This window comes from Perissodus microlepis, chromosome 4 (assembly GCF_051167445.1).
Source record: "Perissodus microlepis isolate ML-2025 ecotype Zambia chromosome 4, ASM5116744v1, whole genome shotgun sequence".
NCBI lineage: Eukaryota > Metazoa > Chordata > Actinopteri > Cichliformes > Cichlidae > Perissodus > Perissodus microlepis.
The window spans coordinates 22494304-22509357 of NC_140464.1; the positions used below are offsets into that span (position 1 = coordinate 22494304).

Genomic DNA, 15054 nt, shown 5'->3' on the forward strand with positions numbered 1-15054 from the left:
CATACTGAAACTGTTGCCTTAAAATAGTTCTCACTTACCTATGAAGGCTTGTTTAATACTGGAGTGAACGGGTAGAATGTTTTTATGGATCAGCTCCATGGGCCCTGGCCTCTGGGCAATCTTATCATTCAAATCAACAGCGAGGCATGCTTTCTTCAGCTGCTTGACCTGAAGGAACGGCTCTGCATAGACACACAAACCGGGCATGGAAATTCTTTACGAGTGTGCATGGATCTAATGGGTCTTTTTCCGTTAGACTGACCAAAGTTCCAGAGGTATGAGGCTCTGTGTAGTGTTTACCCTCCAAGATGTGCATCCTGATCAGTTCAGATTTCTCTGGTCGACTCCTGATCTTTCTCTTGAGATAGTCTTCCGTCTGGAGAGAGACCAAGAGACAAGATGAAGAAGAAGGAGTGGAAAATCTCTCAGTTTTGCACTCACAAATCCTTTATTGTACACTGTTAAACATTGTGGTTCCTCTCCTTCTTTAGGTGTAGTTCCACAAACCCTTCTCTTAACAATGTAGACCGTGCTTTCCTAAGCTAACTAAAGGGCCTGTGTTTATCTAATCATTTTAGCTAGTTACTAATGGAGAATTACTTTAACCTACTCATCCATCTTCCCACGTACTCACTCACAACTGTCGATGATGTTGCCCTTGGGGCAAGCACTGATTTGGTGGATAGTTTCGCATTGCTCTATACAAGTCTAAGTCTTGTCTGAGCCAATGGTCTTATCCCAACTCTTTTTTTGGCTTACATTAAAGCAGGAAAAGACAGATCAGAATGCTTCTGTAATGATGCCACGTGTTTTAAAAACTCTCAAAGCTTAAATTGCATCAGTTTTGACATCAGTGACTGATTTGAGGATGGCATACTCACCCGAGCACGTTCCAAGCTCCTTCTCTGTTCATGGAAGGCAGCTGAAGTTTTCAGTGCTAAGAGGATAAAAAGAGAGAGCATAGTAAAGAAAAAAAAATCAGGCAAAAAGAGATAGGGTGTTAACATGGTGGTTTGTGTATTGATGCTAGTGGGGGGTTAGCAAAAGAGCTTTTCATGGATCTTTGCCTCTTTAGTTCAATATCAAGTCTATTGATGGTCTCAGCCAAAGCTTTTTCCTGAGTACCAGTTCAATGTAGTGCATAAAGTACAATGATGGCTGGGATACTGGTCCCCAACAACAGCTGCTGTAAAAAGCTTAAAAAAATCACAAAGTCAAAGGAGAAATGTAAAGGGATGAAGTCTGACTGCTTCGATCCAATGAGCTTCTCTACAGCAGTGGATTTCCTGGAAACTGTTCAGCATTCAAAGATGACTTAAGTAGGACTTGTGCAGGTTTGTGATTATGCAAAGCCTCGGGATTAGTGGTAATGGAAACCTTCGAGGTAATCATGACACCGTGATACTGAGTTAAATGCAACAGCTCAACCATTACAATATAGCTTTGCTTCTAAGCAGTCTAAGACAAAAAAGAGGATCTAAATCTTGACCTAATAAATATTCTACATGTGAGAACCAAATTATTTAGCAGCAGACAAAGAATTTTGTTTAAATATTCTAATAAATGTTTCAAACTTTTAAGAACAAGCGGATTTCCAGGTACATAGCAAATTTTGGTAATGTATTTGACAATACCTGCAAAACCAGCCAACTCTAATGTGTTTCAAAAATAACCAAAATCTGTAAAATTCCTCCAAGTGGCACAATTATTATTTTACCTTCTCTTTAAATACAATGGTCCAGGTGTCAAATTTCCAAATTGGCCAAGTAAAGCTTATGTTAAAGCTCAATGAGGAAGATCTGTAACCACTAATCTTCCTGTTTTCCTGGCTGCTAGTCTATGCTTTACATCACTTCCTCTTCCCCACACTATTAGACTCAACACTGACACCATTACTCTAGTTTGGTCATGTTCTTGGCAATCGGACTCTCACATTAACTGTCAGTAAATTTAGGCCTTGGTGTTTAAATTGCTGCAAAGAAAAACACCACTGTGGATGACCAACTAGTCACATGTCTTGCATTGACTTGAAAATTTGGACTTTGATCAAAAATGTATGATTAATGATTCAGTCTGTGATCTTTCCATGTGTAGATACCATCAAACATGGATTGGTGGGTGATGGTGTTGGGGGAGCTTCACTGCTAGTGATGGCAATTTATCCAGAATTCAATCTATCACAATACTGCATGACTACATGCCATCTTATCTGGTTCACAAAAAGATGCACTCAGTAAAATATTTCTATTTACTGGTGTTTTTTTTTTTTTTTAAGTTGCAGTGTGTTTGACCTCTCAGGGCCACCATACAGCAGCACATTTATTATATAGTGTCCCCATATCCATACTAGATGTATGTGAGGACACTGGAGTTATTTGCATTCAAAGTCTTAGACTCAACTTTAGCCCAATGTGTTTACATCACTTGTGTCTTAAACCAAGTATGAAGTTGTCAGTGTCTACGATGAGGGCTGCATGTCATTTTCTAGTCACAATATAGTTTCAAATCTCGTGCGCCAAAGCTAGCACAACAAAAAAAATGTCTTACTGTACTGTACTTCACACACACACAGTATGGCTGCATTATCAAACCCGGGGCAGAACTGCTGGTACCTAAGCCTCAGTTCACGTCACTGAGCACTGTCACACTGCCGGTACACACTCACTCTCACACACCCTGGAGACATCAGCCCTCTTAGACCTCTCACCCATCCACAAGGAGGTTATGTGTCCACCTTGAGGGTGTATAAACCTCCCTGTCAGTCAGCTACATTGAAAATGAGTGATGGGATCGAGGGAAGGATGGCTGGATGAGCACACGGGGGGAGGGGGGGGGTGTTAAAGTGTGAGTGAAAGTGAAGAGGATAAAATAGATTTAAGGAAGATGAAGAATCATGAAACAGATGTAGAGAAGATGGGGAGAGATGACAAATGAGAGGAGGCAGCTGGAAGAAAAATGGAACAACTGACCAAAGGGCAAAAGACGAGGAGGAAACAGTGCTGAGATGGGGTCAGAGAGAAAATACCCCATTATGTGCACGAGTGGTTCCTTACCACCCTGCTAGAGCTAAGCAACAAGCTTTAAACATTTTAACATTGAACAACATCACTTCCTCTGACAGCAACTGTTCAGTCTCCTGCTGTCTAGCACTTCCTCTTTAATGTCTTTAGCTGTCCTGCAGGTCAGCTGTGTAAAGTATGATACATTTGCAAATACTCCACCAAGTATACATGCAATACTCAGATATTTACAGAGCTCATAATCAGTGGAGGAGCATCTGCAAAAGTAAATATTGCAATTCCATGCAACTAGGGCAGGTTTACTAATTAATGCTTTCAGTCTCTTTCTTGTGTTTTTGCTCATTATATCGACTGTGTTAACAATTCTTTAGAAATAAAAAAGGTCCCCGTCTCCTTTGTTTAACTCAGCATGATCACATGTAGGTTAGTGTGAACTCACAAACTATTTTTAGTGTTTTTTCTGAGAAGTGTAAAAATTACAAACTAGGTGAGGTATCACACTGAGTGCTGTGTCAAGTTTCCCCACAAGAACAACATGGCTGTAGCATGGTTTTTACCTTACTAAGGTTAGAAAGAGGCTTAAAGCGAAGTGCAGTGCATACTGGGCCGAATGGTCCAGGGAGAAAGACTGGTCTGTTGTACTGGCTCTGTATATATACTCATCTTGCGGTTATGAAGTCACTAACATGTAGAAACAATAAATGAAATATGTAACCACATCCTATTAAGCAGATGCAATGCCGTTTTGCATGCTCATTATTGCAAAACATGGCTGACTTATGTGTTTCTTTTTCTCTTAAAGGTTGTTCCCAGGCACCACATAAATATAGTCAATTAGAACATGACAACAGCAAGCACACCACAGAGTTCAGGGGCGCTGCAATACAGCTTTTACGTGACAAAACTAACTTTCAGGTGCTTTCTCAAACAAAGAACTAGTTGATTTTGTGCAGGGTTAATCGGTCTCTACCCTGGCTCAACTGCAATGTTCCTGAATACTACTGCAAAAAACTAACAAAGCTACACACCTTTTGTTAAGAAGCAAAGAGAGGCATGGGATAACTGAATTAAAACATATGCACATAACATTCATCTTTGATCTCCATGTCAGTTTTTTTTTCAAACATTCGGCAGGAAAGTGAAAGCAGATAAGAACTGTGATGACTCCTGTGGTCACACCTAACATGACCACGACGAGCGTGGTGCGCACGAAATGCTGCCAATAAATAAAATGGATAATATAATAGTGAAAATAGTAAATGCATATTTGTGATGGTGAATACATTCAGCAGCAGTAAAGCGCTTGCATACAGAGTCCATATGAATAGTTTTCAGGCTCCCAGTTTAAACATCTACCACATGAGCAGGTAAATATTAGAATCATTAGCAGATAAGACACAGAACACACTGTCTCACACTTCCTGTGTCAGACTGCTTATAGACCTACTGTGAGAATTATTGTCAGAGGAAGACTGAGTCTCATTTTCTGAAGAAAATAAAATGTGGGGAAAGCTAAAGTTAGCCACACTGAGCATAAAAAACCACCATTAATAGTACCAGTTTGTAAAGCATTCAGAACTTTGTGCATTACATACTTGTATTAATGCATGCGCTGAACAACATATTATGCTCCCTAAAGTAGCATTAAATGGAAATTGTCCATTTAACAGAATAATTAAGACTCTACAAACCAAACAGAAAAAAAGTGCCTTTTTTAAAAACTGAGCCAAAAGTAGCAGCTAACTTGGATGGCAGATGGGGAACTCTCACAATCTGATAAGAAGCAGCTACGGATATGCATGATGGCAGCTGCAGTATGATCTTGAGTAACTCACTGTAAAGACTGAAAGGAGACAATGACACCTTTTAACTGCAATCCAAATCTCTTTAGAATAAACCTAAAATGGCACGGCAGACTGCACTCAGATGCTTCTGTTTTCATTTCATTACTAACTTGCATCAACTAATGTAGCTGTTATGCTGAAATGCATCTTTCTCTGTTCAATCTTGCGTGTTACTTGATTTATATGTTAAAGGTTCTTGTGCTGCTTTCATGTTTTTTGTATGAGCCTATATGCAATCCTCAAACGTAAGCATTTGAAAAAGAAGCAAACTGCAACACATGGCACAAGCTTTTTATAACATATGGGGGGATGAGTCTGCCTACAGGGACAAAGTGGAGCGACTGACAGCGTGGTGCAGGGACAACAACCTGCTCCTGAACACAACCAAGACGAAGAAGACTGTTGTGGATTTTATGGACATTAAACCACTTTACGTCAATGGGGATGGGGTGGAGATGGTGTCAGACTTCCGCTTCATGGGAGTTCACATCTGTTCTGGGGTGTGAACACAGTGGAGCTGGGAAAGATGCTCAGGAGAGACTTTATTTCCAGAGAATCCTCAGGGAAAACAACATCCCTCAAAAGCTGCTGGTGTCCTTCTATCATTGTTCAGTAGAGAGCATCCTATGCTACCGCCTCTGTGTGTGATTGCAAAGATTGCCCAAGGGATCACTTTCTGTTTTTTACCCCCTCTAGATGAACTGCACTGCTCTCGTTGTCTCAGGAAAGTAGGAAATATCATAAAAGACTCCCCACACCCTGCTCATAATCTCTACAAACTGCTGCCATCAGCAATAGCCAGTTCTCCCCCATAGTTGTTAGGGCTTTGAATTACAAGTAATCACTTCCAATACAACCTGATAATACTGTGCAATGGATGACAGCCTGTAACATCCTGTGCAATAGTGTTTATGTGCAATAAGATTCTTTTTATTATTACTGAAAGACTATTTTATTCCTCTTTTTTATACTATTCTTTTGTAATTATATTAAAACCTTTTTCTCCTGACACCGCAGGGACTCCACTTACTAAAGATAATTTGATTCTGATTCATTTTGCGTCATCTTATAGACAAAACTAGTCCTTCTTTTGTAGCAAAATACACATATAATTTTCTTTATTTTTCGTGATTTGCCATTAATTAATTTTTTAACAAAAATTTAAATCCCATTTTTTAAAAAAATGTAATAAATGACCTTTCAGATAAAATAATATCTGCTACATGCTTAAATGTTATGTCATACCTTTAGTGAATCTAATGGACCAATGAATAAATGAGTGTAATACCATGCAGAAGTCTTGAATCACTTCTTTATATTTTGATAGGGAAATGGGAAAGAGGCGCAGCAATTTACTGAAACATGCACACATACATGGAAATAAAGTGGGCAATAAGGTAAGATAGAGTTTGTACAATTCTAAAAAGCTTGAAAGTCAATATTTGGTATGACCACTTTTAGTCTTCAGTCTGAACTCTCTTAGGCAGCTTTCTTGTCATTTCTTTAAGTAGCCTTCAGGAATAGTTCTCCAGGCTTCAAAGCTTTGGATGTTTCTGCTGATCTCTGTCAAGATGACCCCACAGTGCTTCAATAATGTTGAGGTCCAGGGGAGGCCAATCCATGACTGATAGTGTTCCACTGTGTGTTTTTCACTCATATATATGTATACATATATATATATATATATATATTTTTTTTTTTTTCCCCTCTCGTTGTATATTGTTTTCTCTTCTTACTTTTGCATCTTTGTGGTCCAGCTACCCAATCTGGCTGTGCAAGAAACTGCACAATGACAATAAAAAGCTCTAAGTCTCAAAGTCCAAGTCTCTTTTTCTATCCTTTTACTGCATTGGTACTGTGTTTGGGATCTTTTTCATCTTTTTCATCATTCCAGATGGTGTTGCATGGTCAGTCAAAATCTAATCATAATTATGTGTACATAATTCCATCAATTTTGACAAGATCCACAACAACACTCACTAAAATGCATCCCTAAACCATGACAGAGTGTTGTACAGACGGCTGTAGATACTCATGGTTGTACTTCTCTCCTGACCTCATCAGTATGTGTTGATGACAATTTCAGAAATTTTCAGGTCCTGTGTTACTGGAGTTTTTCCTATTTCTTAGGAGATGACATTCAGATACTGTTCAGACTCTGCACATCATGCTGTGATATGTCACGACAAATAACTAACAAATAACTCTTTCAGAATTGCCTTTTTGATGTGAAATTCAGTTTTATTTATATCAAAATTTGTTACATTTGACATTTTGGATAAATTCAACTGAAAAAATGGGAACAAAATAGATGTTCTTGTGATAGGCTGCCAGTAACAAACAGTCTATTTAAGTTAAAATGACTTCTTTGATAAGTTGCCCCTTATGTGTAGACACAACCCTGGTTTATCTATTAAGTTAAGTGCTTGAATGATTGATTGGTCAGTGTTTAGTGGCTTAACAAACAAACAAACAAGCAAAAAGCATTCTACTGAAAATGGCGAGATACAGGGAATGGACTGAAAATCAGTGAACAAGCAGCCAGTGTCCAAAGAAAAACTTTGAGCTTTCAAAAGGGCAAATAAAAAAAATACAACAAAGTCTGGCTCTGTGGCAGCAAAATATGAAAAACCATACGGTGGGACCCAAAACTTTGGCGCACTACTAGATGTGACAGTTGTATCTACTAACAAGGTTATTGTAAGAGTTTACATCAGCTTCATTTTACAGTTCATATCAAAATATTTCTTAAAAGTGTTTTGTTGTAACTTACGTGGCATGATCCCCTGGCTGACGAGCTCCTCTCTGCTCCTTCTCTGTTGCAACTTCAGCTGAAGAACTGAACACCAAGATGCAAGTCAGTAGCGGCAGAATGAATGGAAAACATCATCAGACTGAGTGTGTATGCATGTTTATCTGTTCTCACCCACCGAACGCCACAAAGGTAGAGACATTACTAAGCAAATGCCCATGAGCAAAATGAAAGCAGTAGATTGAAGCAGTTATGCTGCCGTGATATATCCAAGTTACTCTATGAGGACTTTTCTGTCTACACTATTAGCTGCTACAAAAATTGTGATCTTTTATGATCGGATGCACAAAGGTTATGTAACACACTACAAAGGGAAGTCAGACACACACATGAACACACGTACTGGCAGTTTCCTGTTTCACGTTTTTGATGAAATGGCAGCCCACAGTCACACATTCGTGACATTACAAGATCCCACAGAGTGTGAGAAAAAAAAGACAGCAGACTGCTCATTTTGAGAGCGCCTGGATTGAACTTGATGCTTGTTTGATTGTATTTTATAAATTATTGATTTGTTCACACAACTTTATTTATATCTGCAAAACATTTTGAGGGCTGAACTTCAAGATGATATGAAAATATGGACTGGCAGCAAAGGATTTTCTGTACCTCAGCACTTTTGATCTGAGCAGTGAGTTGCAGTAAAATGCAGCACCTGGAAACGTTTTGAGTGTGAAGGTCTTTTTCACGCACTATGACTTTCTGCATCCACAGTATTAGTACACACAGTTGCCACATAGAAGTGTGGCTGAGGTGTTGCACAGTGTGTTATAAGTTGTGACTACCAATAAGAAATAACTTCACCTTCAATCACAGGTCTTTTCAGAGCAGATCAGGCAATATGACAATGTGATGTGGTGATTGAGTGGGATTAATAAATAACTTTTGGTCTCAGCTGCTGGTTTTGGTTCCCATGTAGCAAAGCCAGACATTTATGTTTAGCTTGTTTCTTTTAACACAAATGAAGCGCGTGCATATGCTTTTGATAGTTTTTGGGGAAAATCTTATGACAAAGTGAGGAAATGCACAACAGAATAGCTGTGTTTTAATTGTCTTTCTTTTTGTTTTTTGCCTGGTCACATTTTGTTCTCATTTTCCTAAATAGGTTCTGTTAAATGTTTAAATTTAACCTTCTACAGTAAGTACAAATCCAGTACTCAGTGCTGAGCCATAATGTCTGATCAGTGGTTTGAAAGGACATATCCATAAAGTGAAAATTTACTGCTGTGCTTTCTGGGCTGAAGCTGACTGTCACCCCAGTGACATTGAAACTGTAGCTCATCTTTCCTCATCAGAGTATTCCTCCACCATGGGCTAAGACCCCATGTGGGTATGCTTGATCAGCACTTCATCGATTTTAGACAAGTAAAAGAAATAAACTAATGTAGAAATACAGTTTGGTTAAATGTAGGTGATTTTGGGCTGTCTTCGAACTGTTTTTTCCAGGAGGGAACTGACTATGGACACGATGTTAAAAAACAAGAATTGGGTAAAAGAAAGTTTGAATTTATTATGGATTTTCTCTACACGGGGTCAAAAGTATACATATAGACTCAAATGTACATACACCACCATTAATATTTGGTTAAATGTCCCTCAGCATGTACCACTTTGACCAGAACCCTATGGTAGCCATCAATAAACTTTGGGCTGGACATCGTACCACTTTTTCTTGACAAAATTGTTAGTTCATTTAAATTGGTTGGTTTCCTGGTTAAGATTTATTTTTGAATGATGGGCCACAAATTTTCAAAAGACTTAAGGTTGGAGCTTTCGGAAGCCAGTTTCAGAAGCTTAATGTTACCCTTCAGCAATTCCAAAACCAGTTTTGCTGAATCTTTGGGATCTTTATCCTGTTGGGGCATTCAACTGTGTCCCGTCTGACCATAAAGATTATTGAATAAAGCAGGCTAACATTTAGACTGACCATTCCATTTTCTGGAATAGGCTTCCGAAATCCCCAAGTTCAAACCTATTAAAATTTGTGTACTATTCTTTAAAAGCCAGGTCCATGCAAAGAAACCATCCAATTTGCACTAACTTCAACTACCAATTCCTTCACGAGGAATGGTCAGATATCCAGTCTCAAGCCAGAAGCTTTTTGGTGGCAACCAAAAGAAGCTGGCCGAAGTGAAACTTGCCAAGGGACATTTAACCAAATAATAGTGGGGGTCACAGAAAGTTGGTTAATCTGGTCATAGTATTTATAGAGGAAGAAACTTTTCCTTTCTCATCCAAGTGACTTCCTCAGTCTCACCTGACTGCAGGTTTCCCCCACTTTATAAACAGTACATTTGTGTAATGACCGAAAGTAGCACCAATGGCTAACAAAGGGCCCATAATTTCAGAAAACTCGACTTCGAACTTCGAAACCTTAGGAGTATGAGTTAATTGCTTCCATATGATAAATAATAGACATATTATTGCCCAGTTTGTTAGAGAACTGAAATCAGGTTAACCTCTTAAGCCCCAACGCCTAACCCCAAATGCGATCTCCTGCCTTTTGCCCCCATATCCGGGGTGTTGGGGCTTAAGAGGTTAAAATAGATGAAATGCTGCACAGAAAACACTGAAACCACTAATTGTAATACAGTACTATGCAAACATCTACCCCTCATTTCTTCCCATTTTCTAGGAAAATGGGAATTAGGTTAAGCTACTTTTTTAAAACATGTACAAACTGGAAATATGGCACATAAGGCAAAAGTTTGTACAATTTTAACAAGCCAGAAAGTCAATATTTTGTACAACCACCTTTGTTCTTCAACAATGTCATAGGCAACTTTCTGGTCATTTCTTTAAGAATTCCTCATGAATAGTTCTCCAGGCTTCTTGAAGGACATTCACAGGTCTTTGGATGTTGGCTGCCTTTGTTCCATTCTCTGTCAAAGTGATCCCACACTGCCAATGTTCAAAGAAAAACTTTGAAAGACTTTCAGAAAACCTATAGAACTATTACTAAAGACCACTTGAACAATGACAAAATGACAAGAAATTCACTGGAAACAATATATAAAGAAATGAGGGGCGAGTCAAGATTTTTGCACTGTATGTACTGTAATGAACAAGATTTGGATATTATCAGATTTCAAGTCTTTTCTAAACCCAAATCCAAACTTCCACATCTATCTCTTAAATCTCCTGTCTTCCTTTTACATTTTCAGGTTTTCAGGTTCATGTCTTCTGTCTTTATACCTGTAAAAAGTCTTACTTAATAAGGACAAGCTGAATGTTTTCAGAAATTTGAGTGTGGCCTACATTTTCTTCCCTGAGTTGGAAAAAATGGGACCATGCTGTGTTACTGTGGCCCATTAGAATCTACAGATAGTCTTTATGAGCGACCTACAAAAACATTCATATCGCTTTGATTTCTGTGATGAGGACTTGGCTGACATGGATGGTGCAGTTTCTCCCCTTGGCAGCAGGAAAGATTTAACTGGCTCCTGCAGGGAAACATGGGCAGCCACACTAAGCAAACACTAACACAGATACTCATTACAAGCATGCATAATATTTGCATATGCACGCAAACATACATTGCAGTGCAGATGCACATTTTAATCTCCACTTATGGTGGCATAGTGTAATCACACATCAACACATAAACACACACATTGACAAACACTTACATTTGCAAAGTGATGCTACTGTATGTATTGAGAAAGAATCTATGTTTGGAATGTGCACTCACTGGTCAAACGCTACTACATAAGAGGAAGTCTCGCTTTAGCCTAGTCATAAACAGGTATGCACACAGCACTTTGTGCAATTTGACCATGCAAAAGAGCCCATTGAGCTCATTGAGTAAAATGAAACATGGGATCTATGTCAAAGGGGGTTATTTGACTGTTGAGGTTTTCTCTGTTTTATTGTATAGGGTCTTTACCTTACAATACAAAGCATTCAGGCGACTGTTTTTGATTTGGTGAATTGAATTGCATTATCCGAAACTAAAATTGTCACAAGCTGAACAGGCAATGAAGCAACAAATTGCAAAGACTGCACTGAGCCTAAGAGATTTCTTCATGACTTAAAGTTGTTTGAGCAACATAATATGAACACCGGTGTTATTTCTCCATTTCACAGCCACTCCATAAGCCAGTTACGTGGGCATATTAAAAAAACGTTTTTTACACAGAAGGCATCACTGCTAGATGACGAGCCTGGTATCAAAATGTAGGTAAAACGAGACCTTTCATATGCTACAACTTATTTTCATCTGTCACAAACCTCTTCTTCCAGAACAAAAAGACTGAGTGTTTATCAGAAATTAGTGAGGCTGATCTCCTGTACAGCTTAGGGTATCCTTGGAAAAACTCAGAAGTGGTCATGATCCTACGTCTTTGACTCAGTATCTTCTGTGTTTGGACTTTTGAATTCTTATTTATTGAATATACTGAGTTTGAGATGGTTATCCCAGGTTTTGGTTCTCATTATAGCTGTAATTCTTTTGTTTTTTACTATTTGTATCCTCACGTCTTCTTAGTTTTGTTATCTTGGTTCTACTTTGCTTGTATTCTATGTTTTTTCTGTAATCATACTCCTCCTGTGCTCCCCATGCATTTTTGTGAAGACAGTCTGTCTCTGTGGTTGTTTACCCTTCTGTCTTATCTGTGTTTCAGTTCCTGTGCACTGTTTCTTCCTGTTTTATTTTGGCGGTCTCACATCTCTTCTGCTTTGTATTTAGCTCTATTTCCTCTGTCTTGTAACCTGTAATTAGTTTCAGCTGTTTTCCCACCTGTTGGCTGTTCCCTCGTTATCCTCTGTGTTTATATATATATTGTCTCAGTATTTCCTCGACCCTTGTCACATTCTTCCTCATGGCTGTGTCCTCCCTGCCAGTGTGGGTTCTTAGAAGATTTGTAGCTTTGGTTTCCTCGTTTCTAGTCTTTGATATTGTGTGCTTTGTTCAGGCTCAGCATTAAAGCTGCTTTTTAGTTTACTTTCTGTCCTTTGAATCCTGCATCTTGGATCCAACTCCTGCCTGACACACAGCCTCCCTGACAGAAACTGTTTAATAATGTCAATTCACATCTTAGTTGATGCATGATGAGGTGTCCAAAACACTCATTAAGGACACAGAGGTACAAGTACAGGAGGTTGTCAAATATATATAACAATAATACAATTATTTTCACATATTTGACCACTTTGCATGTGTGACAGTGATAATGACTAGCCGATGTATCACATCTGGTTCACTTCTGTGTGAACAGTTCACTCAGAGTGCTTTCTACATTAAATTAAATGTGCATGGATTTGTGGACCACCTTTTCTATTTCAAAGTTGTGGAGAGACAGTCAGTTACAGTGTGTATTTATCCATCAGTCTTTTCTTGTTTCCTAAGGAGTCTTCTATATGGTAAACACGATGTAGTGGGCAGTTCAGATTGTCTTGTCTGCCCCCAACCTGTGGTCTGCCTCTGTGTCCCCCCTCTCTCCCCCGCCCCACAAGTTTTCTATTTCCGACCATGCTGTAACCACTCGAAACCCAATCCCTCTAGACCGCCCTGTGAATTAAGAGGAACATTACTGTAAACTGCCAACTCGCACACAAGTACATAAAGTGTAAGGACAGCTTAAAAGGTTGTGCACACTTGGTCTGATGGGAAAATGTGAGAAGCGATGTGGTGAAAGGATGCATGGGCAGTCTCTGCTAGGCATAGCTGCGGCTGTTATTTTGCTATTTATTAGTTATTGCATATTTTTCAATAACTGAAACTGTGGCAATGCACCATAACATGCCTTTAAATTTTTAATGAAAAGAAACTAAAGCCTCTTGGAGTTTGTCCTTGTCTAAATTGGTCCACACTCCTCTCTGTCCAGATACTTTGGTTCAAGGCCCAGGGACCTCCAGCCAACAGGTTGCTCGGTTCATCTGCTCAAGGCGACGTGTGCTGTGCCCAGGCTGGCTGTGCCCCAACTGTAACCAAGGCACTAGCAGAATATTTGATCCCATTAACAGCTCGGCCCAGAAAATAAACCTCTATTCTTTGATGGGAAAGCCTAAACTTTTAAAACAGTTGATGTAATATCTACAAATATTCAGTGTACATTTTCACAAAATTGCTTTACTTAAAAAGAACTACTAATACAATCAAACTGAGCTACACACATTTTCAAATCCTCATGTGTTGTGTGAGTGCAGCTCTAAAAATGTTCATGTGCTGTATGTGAACTGGAAACGTGACTAGAAACAGGTATCCCACCTTGTCTGAGACTCTGACAGGCTTGGCGCTCTAACTCAAAACGCATATCTGGCTTATCCATGTTGCATCTGATTGGCTGAGGCCTGAAAGGGGCAGGGTCAATCCGGACACATGGAGGGTGCTCCAGCATGGCGAGCGTTAGCAAACTGGAAAATTACCCCTGAGTGAGTCATCCACAAAAACACCACAATAGGAACGACAGCCAATGGTGGACATCAGTTTAGTCCAGGTGCTGGATTTCTGCAGCCTTGAAATCCCCCCAAAACAAAGCAATCCGCTTAAAGAGTCAAGCTCTGGGAGACCATTGTTGTGACTGAAATGAAGGAATATCCTTCAAAGTAGAGAAAAGTGAAAGAAGAAGAAATCTGCAACATTTCTGGTGTCAGTCATGATCAAAAGAGATTTGTTCTCATCAAAACAGCCATTTCCAACCACTTCTTTTGAAGAACTCCTTGATTAGATTCAGCAAAAACAAAAGAGAGAGTGTCTAGAAGAAAATCCTTAATAGAGGTTTTTTTTAAAAAAGAGAGTAGATGAATGCAAACTATACAAACTCCAATGCTGTGCTTTAGAAGAGCGTCTCCTGGATTTGCTGTTGCTACAGGACTGACTAAGTCGTGTGTGCATGCCTTCATGTGTGTCGTATATCAGTGAAGCTGTGCTCGAGAGGTCTGTCACAGCTGTTGCTGTACTCAGTCACTCAGCCGTTGATAGACACAAGCAGGCGCATCCGAACACAAATACACGCACACGCGTTCTCCTCACCAAATTCCTCTCACTTTGCACTTCTGATCTGAGCTCAGTGTGGTGTCAGTGATACATCCAACATCTCAACAGCTGCTGCCACTCCATGTGCCCATCATCATTTTTTGTCAGCTTTATTTTTATTTATTTTTTTGTCTTTCTGTCCAGCTGTCTGACTTTTATTTCCTCTTTTTCTGCTCACAATGTTTGACAGAGTTTATTTGGAGTTTGGATTAGGAAAGTAACCAAAAATCAAAAAGTAATCATGGAAAGATACCAAACCCTCACCTTAGATAATGCGAATAAATTCACTTAAAAGATAATGTTTACTTTGAAAAAAACTAAACTAATGACTAATGACTATTACATGTAATACATTTTTGAATCATAAAAATGAACTAAGCAGGGATTATGCTTTCCATGTCT

The 15054-nt window shown here is 39.1% G+C and overlaps 1 protein-coding gene across 1 annotated transcript in view; it reads right to left on the reverse strand.

Annotated features, from left to right (window-relative positions):
• Nucleotides 1-14448, reverse strand: part of LOC146388912 (myocardin-related transcription factor A-like) — a 32902-nt gene extending 18454 nt beyond the window's left edge. Inside the window, exons 1-5 of the mRNA XM_084926485.1 lie at nt 13885-14448; nt 7638-7703; nt 882-937; nt 301-376; nt 39-182 (exon numbers count right to left, since the gene is read on the reverse strand). Coding sequence (XP_084782611.1) covers nt 39-182; nt 301-376; nt 882-937; nt 7638-7703; nt 13885-14014 — 472 coding nt within the window. The 5' untranslated portion in view covers nt 14015-14448. The remainder of the gene's footprint in view (nt 1-38; nt 183-300; nt 377-881; nt 938-7637; nt 7704-13884) is intronic.
• Between the last annotated feature and the right edge of the window lie 606 nt (nt 14449-15054).